Source organism: Dermacentor andersoni, chromosome 7 (genome assembly GCF_023375885.2).
Source record: "Dermacentor andersoni chromosome 7, qqDerAnde1_hic_scaffold, whole genome shotgun sequence".
In the NCBI taxonomy this organism is placed as follows: Eukaryota; Metazoa; Arthropoda; class Arachnida; order Ixodida; family Ixodidae; genus Dermacentor; species Dermacentor andersoni.
The window spans coordinates 19,665,391-19,675,748 of NC_092820.1; the positions used below are offsets into that span (position 1 = coordinate 19,665,391).

Consider the following 10,358-nt stretch of genomic DNA (forward strand, 5'->3'; position numbering starts at 1 on the left):
AAATGAACTGAATATACAACCCTGAATGCATTGCCTGCCACGTGAACAGATTAACAAACACAGTTGGTATATTAGAGTATCAAATAAAAATGAAGCGTGTAAACTGTGCAATTATCAAAACTTTTTACAGCTTGTATGCACATATATTATCCTAAACATGTTTCAACATAAATTAAAGCACACGTTTTCAAAGCACAGCAGCATTACTTAGCCTGTGAAACTACCCTAGTAGCACGCTTTGTTGCCTCAGTGTGGCCACAACGTTAGCTTCTAACATTGCCTTAACGTGGCTAGCGTCCTCTTTTTGCAACGTTAACGCAACATACATAAGACAACGTTGAGACAATATTGCTCCAATGTTACATCAACTTTCAGTCAATGTTAAAGCAACTTCTGGAGACAATATAAATGCAACATTGCTACAACTTTTTATTTGCACACATGCAACGTTCCCACGACAATGTCACTGCAATATTGCCGCAATGCTGTCATAACATTTCAGAAACTTTGAGACCGCATTCTAAATCACTGAAATATTTCAGCTATCAATGGTTGCTGGTCAATAAAATAATCTCGTGAAAGGCTAAACAGTCTGCAATGGTATCCTCATACCACAACGGTTACGGCAGTTTAAGGTCGCAAGAATGAGCAACTGACCATTACTCCTTGCTACACAGTGATGCGGTGCTGTGCTATAGAATACAAATACTTACAAGGCTGCACAGCACAACACATTGTTTTTCCATACTTTTCAGACCGCTTACTCTAAACAAGTTCTTTATGTAATATTCATCAGCTCTCTACTAGTGCTCTTGATCATCTAGATGCTACAAGCTGCCGTAACCTGAAGATACCACTGCACGTGGTTATTCTGACAATTAGAATGATTTATATATATGGGTGCACATCACAAGTAGCCATCATTTGTTTCTGATAACGCTATTTTATTTGTCAAGAACTGAATCAACTACACTAGCATCAGGCTTCAGACTGCTGTATAACTGCACTTTAGCTTGGCATACAGCTAGTTTCACAAATATAACTTAGAAAAAGGAAGCAGACATATAATACACTTAATATTACATGAACACATTAGCACAGCTTGAAAAATGTGCCATGTGAGCTTACATTTCACTAATATGATTTATATTATTTAATTACTTTATAAATATGATTATATTATTTAATTACTTTACAAAGAAACTTGCAACAATCTACAAAACAGCACACATGCAGCCTATTTTGGCTACTCAGGAACAAAAACCATAGCTAATGTTTTGAACAGTTTGAACAAAGAATGAAGGCAGGTTCCAAATTTGTCGAGCACTGCAGTGACTGCACACAGATTTTCAAGTGTGAAAATCATTAGCAGAAGCAGACCACAAACCACATGTGAAGTGACAGAGGCGCATTATATTAAAAATGCTGGTTCACAATATGTGAGCAATACTTCAGTTGCATTATATAACATAGAAATAGTGTTTCTTTAACGTTTTTTTTGTGATAAAGTTGTGATATGTTCCTTTTTCCTTGTACGGTGTGCGCCTGCGCTGGACTGAGGGCATTTAAGTAGTGTCTGCATCATTAAATAACCAGTTGTCAGTGAGCGCCATGTTTTATCCTTCTTCCCAACTTAAGTAAAACGGCGAGATAAGCGAATTTGTACATACTTGAAGAAAACAGTGCAGCAACAGGGACAAGACAGAAGACTGTACAGGTGCTGACTAGCAACTGAAGGTTTATTGAAAAGGAAAACATAAAATATACTCCCTTTACAACCTAGAGCACGCATGGTCTACACCAACAACTCTGATAAGCTGTCAACTTCAGTCATGGTGGTCAGCTACAACAGGTAACAGTCATGAACGAGGACGGATGGGGTGATTACGCATGTGTTGCGGACCCCATCCGTCCTCGTTCATCACTGCGAACTGTTGTAGCTGACCACCAAAACTGAAGCTGACAGCTTATCAGAGTTGTTGGTGTAGACCATGCGTGCTCTAGGTTGTAAAGGGAGTATATTTTATGTTTTCCTTTTCAATAAACCTTCAGTTGCTAGTCAGCACCTGTACAGTCTTCTGTCTTGTCCCTGTTGCTGCACTGTTTTCTTCCAAGTCTCCTTCATCCCTTGTTTGGCCATGTGCCGTTGCACTGGAAAACTACAAATTTAAAGTACTGTCAACATTTGCCTCAAAAATTCAGCACATCTAGAAACTTCTTGTCCCCTTGTCCCCTGGTGGCCTCCAGCTGCTCATGATGATGGTCTGATTCATGACATCAAAGGCGAAGCTGCATCCCTGCAAAAAAATAAATAAATATGTAAAGAACCAAAAATTTTCTATCATAAGCATCTTGGTGGACACACTTCCAATAGCAAAACCTCTAACAACAAAAAGTGCAACATTAAGTGCAGGTTGCTGACACTGCTCAAAAATATGGATCAAGGATGAGGAAAAGTAAAATAACATATATACTTGCACTAAGATATCTTCCAAATTAACAAAACACTTCCTATTTTGTCTGCCCCCAACTTAAAACCAGAGGTTATTTAAACTCCAGTAATGCATGCAATAAAATGCACATATTTATTAGGAAATATTTAGTGTTGGCGCCTCTAAATTGCTGATCTATAACTGCCAATCATTAAAGTACTGAACTGTCTCTTACCGTTTCTTCTGTCTTGATGGTGCATAACGGAGCCATTCGGCAATCGAAAGATGTATTTGTGACTCCGTGGCCTGTGCGAAATTGCTTTTCAGCGTTTCTGAAAAACAAATGAAAAAAAAAAAGAGAATGAATCATCAAAGACAAGGCTACATTGGTTGGCTTGGAGAAGAGGGTTAAAGTAAGATAAGAGAAAGCCTCATGGCTTGTGCTGAACAACGGCCTCATCACCCTTCGCTATAATAGGCAAAGCAGAAAACCAGCAGGGTGATGGCATGCCAGGAAAAGCCCATGCTATCAGTATAAAAAAATATACTGCTTATGTTCCTTACACAGGAAATGCATTCAGTGCTTCAAGCCTATGCATTGTTAACTGACAGCTAAAAATCATGGCATGCTGAAATGCGAATGTGCGTATGCATGCTACACATGAGAGATATATAAATATAGCACCTGTGAGGACTTGGAGCAGGTATAGCCCAATAAATGGCCTTTTTCCTTTTCTCCCAGTCAGAGAAAAGTCCTGGGCCAACGTGTCACACATGCATCTCCGCATAATTTTGCGTACAGAATCTTGCACTGATGTGCCACCGATTCGCGATAAATGGGCCATCTAGAAAAAAAAAAAGACATCCACATAAAATTTCATGCATGTGTACTTGCAGAGCAAAAATTTAACTTACGAGGTCTGTCCTGTTTTTTTCATCATGAAGCTGCCACTCCAATTCTTCCAGCCTCTGATGAGTTGCCAGGGGAAGCAGTTCAAGAATGGCACTGCTGACAGGTTGTGCACACGGTTGTTTATTTTCTGTGATGGCTTGCTCTATCCTTTGGATGGATTTTTCCAGGCCATCTACCTGAGCTCTTATTCCCTTCACCTCCTTGAGCAACTTTCCAAGCATGGCTAAAACAAAGAAGAGAAAAGTAACTTGACCAAGCTAAAACATTTCACTGTAATGGTTTTAATCTTATGTAAGCATCATGTAACCGCACTGAAAAACAAGGGACAAGGAAGGAACACACAAGACAGGCGTGTGTGTTCCTTCCTTGTCCCTTGTTTTTCAGTGCGGTTACATGATGCATTCCATTAACGACCACCAACTAGCCCGCTTATCCCTGTTAAATATGTTTCTTATGTAAGCAGTAACCTAAGTATGTCTTCATTCTTTCTACAAGCAAAGCAATCCACCTAAGAAATAGTAGTAACAGTTAAATAAAGGATTCCTGCCATTTCTTTCTTTAACCAATAATCTGCAAAGGGCCTAACTTAAGTTGCATGAATAACACTTTGCATTTCCAATACAAGAACACCATGCAGAAACATGCACACGTAACTTCACAGGATCCTTAACACAGCCAGAGTACTCGTGCTGCAATGAAAGGTATAAGAAATGCAGATATAAAACAAATTATTCAACAGTCAGACTTAAAAATGGTGAATTAAACATATGCAAATATTCTACTGTTAACATAAGTGCGTTTTCCCAAAAAGTATTGACTAAATTTAGGGGATCTACAATAACAGTGAACATATTTGCTTGTAAACGCACTGAAATAAATTAAAGACCTATTGCACTTTGAAGACTTACTATTTACATTCCACTCCCACTTTTGCTATAGCTCCACATGGAGCTGTAGAATATTTAAGTAAATGAATAAAATTAAATAAGATTAACTTATGGCAATGACCAATATGTGATCATGTGGCTGCTACAACTGAACAGACCAACTTTTCCATGCTAAATTGTAACACCATGGTTGGATGCAACCTAAGTGCAGTGAAGCTCCGCCCACATTTGGGACCCCCACACCGAATTCCACTGCAAAAAAATGTAGTCAACTGTTAAAGCTTTTGTGACCTAAACAAGAAGCTAATCACCAGACGAAATGATAAGACCAAGAATTTTGATGCTCATGCTTGCTTGATAAATTAAAACACTAAAAGCTGCTCTCATTTACTGTGCTGATTGGCCAGCAGAGTAATATAGAGAATGTGAACCATGGCCCAGTGTTACCAACTTCTTTTTAAAATTGTATCCTACTACGGTAAAGCTCACAAATGCGGCAGGCACCTGCATATGACACCAACAGATGCATCACCAAAATTAAACACATTCAGTAAGGCAATGTTAGAGCAACACTGTCTATAAAGTGCCTAATGTAGAAACATTCGCATGATCATGCAACCTGCACCTTCCCTGTATGGCGGCCAGAAATAAAGGTTTGCTGTCGTCTATCTATACGCTCCACTTATGAAATAATCAACTATAGCCCTTCTATAACCTTTACAGAATTAAAAAGCACCTGACCAGACTGTACATAAAGTTGGACAAATTCTTGCGACCTGCAACTCATGTCGCAAGCATAATAAATGATTCCAAAGGCTGACAGCAGCCCCTACCATTTTGGTCAAGCTTCCTTTTTTCAGCAAAAGAATCGCCATCATCTAAAGCCACTTCCCGGCTAGGTGGGGCCTTTTGTATCTGGGGATCCTGTGAAGCAAGTGACTGGGGCTTGAACCGTGAAAATTTCACAATTTTTGGCGGTGGTGGTCGTGAAACAAACTTCGCAGTTTGTTGCGAAGAATTAAAGCACTGTCCTCGTAGAGGAACAGGAAAGTCGATGCTCTCTTCATCTGAAGACTCCAGGCGCGCTGGTGGCCGCCTCTTCCGCCTTTGCTGAATTGTTTCAACATCTGAGGCCAAATCTGATGTGAATTCTGCTTGCTGCTCTTTTTGTCTAGCACTTTCATAGCTGCCTAAAAAGAATGAATGTAATATTTATTGCCCAAAAAGAAATGAAATGCAAAGCACTAGTTTTAAAAAGACAAACAAAAAAATTTATAGAACTGTTGAACACTGAGTGGTGAAAGAAATAACAGCATAATATAAAAATGACATGTCCAAATTAATATGTTTAGTATATTCATCTACTCAAAATTTGCCACCTTCACTAGTTTCAATACAAAAGCAACCAGTTCTGGTACTAAGAGTAAACAAATTGTAGATACCTTAATTATAAGGTTCAACGAAGATAACTTTCAAGCTCAAAGTTTAGCTAACAATACTGCCAAAAATTTACCGATCTTACTGATAGTACACGAACTTAAGCTACCAACTTGAACATGTTTTTAGAAACTTGGGCAAGAAGCTTACCACATGTCCACAACACTCGACATCTGTAGCTAGTCCAGTCGCTTGATGGTGGTTGTTGCTCTTTGATGGCAGTAGTTATCTTTGCGGTGCTCTTAAATGGTGGCCACCTAACTGTGTTTTCTGAAATCCACGAAGTGGGCACGACGGAAACTTCATCTTCATCTTCAAAAAGAACGATGCTGTATGTCTTCCCCCCTGAAATTATAAAACAAAGAAAACTGAATTAATGCGATGGAATCCTAGCCACGGTGGGTGCAGTTTGATGAAGGTGAAATGTGAAAAACATGTATGTGGCGAGTGATGTCAGTGCAGATTAAAGAACCACTGGTGGTTAAAATTTATCAGCAGCCCTCCACTATATGCCTCTCGCCCGCCTTTAAACTCACGTCATTGTGAATCAATTCATGTGCCTTATCTACCCTGATAGGCAAGTTTTATATTTTACGAAATCAACCAGTGATCCCCGAAAATATTGCCTTTCCTATTATTCAGCAATGCAACTGCTACACTTGTACTGCAGGTAATGATATGGTGGAATGAGAGGTTTAACATTTCGAAGCTGCACATGGATTTTTTAGAACACAAAAGCGGAAGGCTGCCAATTAATTTTTGACCACTCAGTGTTCTTTATAACATGCACTGACATCACACACATTTTCACTCCATCAAAATGTAGCCACTGTGGCAAGGATTCAATCTCATGACCTTGAGAAGAGCAGGTCCAATGAAATGAACAGTTTAAATTAGCAAGTATACCAGCACAGGCTATACTTGTCTCATTTAGTCCATTCATTTCAGTGGACCAAACCATGGCATGTGTGCAATAGAGGAAATACTGCATAATTATCTCCTCCGCTTGGCAAGCACATGCATTTATTTCTAATTTCATCAACAGGCCACACAGAAAGATCTTGTGAAAGGTCTTTAGCAGCAAAAACCAGGAGCTCTGAAGACGGCAATGGTTGCGAATACAAGTCAGCCAAAGTTGTGAAATAGTGCCCACAGATGCTGGCCCCCGACACCGATTGCAACATATTAGTTACTAATACAATGTGACCTTCTTTAAGCTGGACACAATTATCCAGCCTGCCAAGCTTTAGCACAGTTCCTTCAAACTCTAGCAAAGAGTACTGTCTGCCTTGAAACCCTGGTGGCACAGGTCCATTAGAGTGCTCTCCTGACAGTCTTGGGTATGAATTGAGAGAACCTGTGGAAACATTACTAAGAAAGCGTTTCTCACTGAGGCGCTTGATAACCTGCTGAAGAGCTCGAGCCTTCGTCCTTACTAGGGTCTTAAGTTTATAAAGGAAGTTTTCAAAAACGAAGGCTGAAAAGTCATCAAGAGGGCCAAATCTTCTGGCATCGTCAGCTAGATGCAACAATGAGTGCACGTTATAGACATAGATCCCCTTTCCATATAGGGAGCCAGCCTCAGCTACAAACTCTTGAAGAAGGTGCTCCGCCAAGTCCACGTTGTGCACTGCGTAATCTGGGCATGCAAGGATAGCAATAGCAGCACTAAGCTTCATAAAATGGTCGTAAAACTTTCTTTCCAAATTTCCTTGGAGGACAAGTGGTCCATAGTACAGTAGAAAGTTCCTAAACTCAACCGCTTTCCACTGCTCCAAAAATTGCAGTGATCGTGGCCTGCGCTTCATGTCACTTGGAACATACAAGTTAAAACTAGCAAGCATCGTGGATACATGAAGCTTTGACTGTGATGACATTTTTGAAGCTGATGGCTTTTTAGAAGCCCAATAACAAATGAGTAGTTTCTTCATTACTCCCAAACAAACCAGGTGCATATAGTCTAGTGGGAACTGTGTGACCATCCCAACACCAAAACACTGCAGCGGAGACTCGCTATGGTGGTGATGTTCTTGGGCAAAGCTCCTGAAATCTTCATCAGTGCGCAAGGGACTGTCATGGGAATCAAAAATGATTTTCCTGTCAAGTGCAGAGTATGCACCCTTTTGAGTGCACCTTTCACATCCAAAATAGGCTGTATGGCCCTTAATGCATTTGATGTAAGCCCTTGCTGGGGCATCACACACAAATGCATGGATTTTCACAGCATAGACCTTGCCATTGTACATAAGGCCCTCCTCAAGCAGCTTCCTTATTTCGGAGACAAAATCACTTAAGTACAAGGTCACATCTCCAGGCTTGCTGTCACCCTCATAGAGAGCAGCAACAAATGGAGAGGAGTGTGAACTTTCCTTTACAAGCACGAGAATCGGCCAGAATTGCTTTCTCGAGCTGCGGGAGAGCGGAAGGCCGTCTACGTTCACAATGAGTGACAATGTCCGACAATCTGCAGGAACATGTGCAACATGTTCTTCCAAAGAACGAGAAATTCCAAAATAGTGGTAACGACCACCGGTCATCACTGCCAGATCAGTATGCCTCTGCGTCTTTAGCAATGTTCTAGCATCCGAGGGTAACTCTGGATGGTATGGCTTGAGCACTTTAAGCAGGGAATTCAGGTGTGAAGCAGGCAATTTACTATTAATAGCCCATACACGCAAGTCGTACTCTAGACACTGAGTAGCGGCACCAGACTCAGGTGTCATCCTATCTTCACACTCCACCAACTCGTCATCGTCAGAAATCCGCGACAAGTCTGACGTTGCACTTCCTATGTCAGAGATGCCGCTAGAGGTGCCAAAATCTGACAAGTTGGAACTGCGGCTTTCATCTGCGTCCTCGCCTGGCACTGATAAAGAGGATAAAACGACATTATGCGACAAAAAGGCGTATTGATCCTGCTCTGCTCCTGATGCGCACAATCTGCTGTCACGACCATTATCAACAACGGCCAAACAATTTTCTAGTTCGCCGTGAACAGCCTCTGCTATTCTTCGGCGTCGTTGCCGAATGGACACTTCACTTAGTGAACGCTTCACTCTCTTCATGATGCAACGAATGTAGCACTTAAAACCATCACGAAGGGCATGGCTAAATTTGTGCCAACCAACACGTGTTACAGCACAACAATGAGTAGAAATCACTTACCACTGAGGTCATCCTCGGAGCAAGCCTGCGCCATTTCAGTTGAATTGCAGAGAAGCTACAAGAAAAAAAGCACAGGCACGGCGACTGCAAAAAAAACTATGCTAGAACAACAAAAAACGCGGACTTTGACACGACTGCCGCTGAGTGGCACGTTTTTAGATGAGCGCGCGTCGCAGGGCTGGCTGTCGCATGGAAGAAGGCATGGAAGAAGGAAATGGGCTCTCGGCTGTACCGCGATTTGGATTTGTGATGATCTCCATGGCCATTAGACTGCGGAGCGTCAGTGAAACCAGAACTCAATTTTTTCGGCAGTTTTTATTTAGACCGCCTGCTTAATAAAAAAACAGATATTTCAGCTGTTTAGAAATATTTTCGATACAGGTATATATTTTTACATCAGTGTGACATAGTTAAGTACACTTGCACTGCTCGCCAGCTGTATGCACACCACATGCAAGCTTGCGCTCGAAGCAAAAAAAAAAAAAAATTAATGTAGTAATGGTGAGGAGAAGTGATCTAGCTGGTACCGGCTTTTCTATTTGGGCTTCAGAAATAGCCCGAGAGGGCAGACAATTAGCCTATAGCATGAATGTTATAGCAATGTCATCGTAGGTGGTTCAACATTTATTCATCATTTGACAATATTGCTGCAATGTGAAAAAGACCACTTTAGAGCAACGTTATCAGCATGTTGCTTGGTAACATTGCAGCAACATTATCTAATGTTGAAGAATGTTAGCGCAACATAATACAACATTGGCAATGTTGTTGCAACGTTGCAGTAACATACTGTGCTACTAGGGTACATTGGGGAAGTTGCATGAGAAAAGTATCACTCCATCTTTGTAGCAGGTGTGCTCCAGTTCTTTTATACAAAATTACATTTACAAATTTTGCGAGACGGATGTGCAACATTTAATGCATATCCAAAACAGGATTACTGTCATCATCATCATCATCATCATCATATTTATGTCCACTGCAGGACGAAAGCCTCTCCCTTCGATCTCTAATTACCTCTGTCCTGCGCCAACCGATTCCAACTAGCACCCGCAAATTTCCTAATTTTGGCGCACCATCTAGACTTCTGCCATCCTCTACTGCACTTCCCTTCTCTTGGTACCCATTCTGTCACCCTAATGGTCCAACTGTTATCTAATCTGCGCATTACATGACCTGCCCAGCGCCATTTTTTTCTCTTAATGTCTATTAGAATATCATCTATACCCGTTTGCTCTCTTGTCCAAACTGCTCTCTTTCTGTCTCTTAAAGTTATACTTAGCATTCTTCGTTCCATCACTCTTTGCATGGTCCTTAACTTGTTCTCAAGCTTCTTTGTCAGTCTCCAAATCTCTGCGCCATATGTCAGCACCCGTAAAATGCACTGATTGTATACTTTCCTTTTCAATGATAATGGTAAGCTCCCAGTCAGGAGCTCACAATGTCTGCCGTATGCGATCCAGCCCATTTTTATTCTTCTGTGAATTTCCTTCTCATGGTCAGGGTTTCCTGTGATTAGTTGAC

At 41.0% G+C, this 10,358-nt stretch overlaps 2 protein-coding genes across 2 annotated transcripts; both read right to left on the reverse strand.

Annotated features, from left to right (window-relative positions):
• Window positions 1-405: 405 nt before the first annotated feature.
• LOC126524695 (uncharacterized) lies at window positions 406-6,042 on the reverse strand (the record flags this gene model as incomplete). The annotated part of the gene is made up of 6 exons (XM_072289166.1): window positions 406-2,297; window positions 2,668-2,764; window positions 3,118-3,277; window positions 3,348-3,568; window positions 5,066-5,422; window positions 5,820-6,042. Coding segments are annotated over 6 exons (1,086 nt in total), but the record flags the coding sequence as incomplete, so codon positions are not given.
• Window positions 6,041-9,649, reverse strand: LOC140219394 (uncharacterized). The gene has a single exon (XM_072289165.1). It carries the CDS (start codon window positions 8,732-8,734, stop codon window positions 6,614-6,616), a length of 2,121 nt encoding a protein of 706 aa, XP_072145266.1. The 5' UTR covers window positions 8,735-9,649; the 3' UTR covers window positions 6,041-6,613.
• Window positions 9,650-10,358: the final 709 nt, after the last annotated feature.

Coding starts and splice junctions, on each gene's coding strand:
- LOC140219394 (XM_072289165.1), bottom strand. CDS start 8,734: ATGAAGAGAGTGAAGCGTTCACTAAGTGAAGTGTCCATTCGGCAACGA.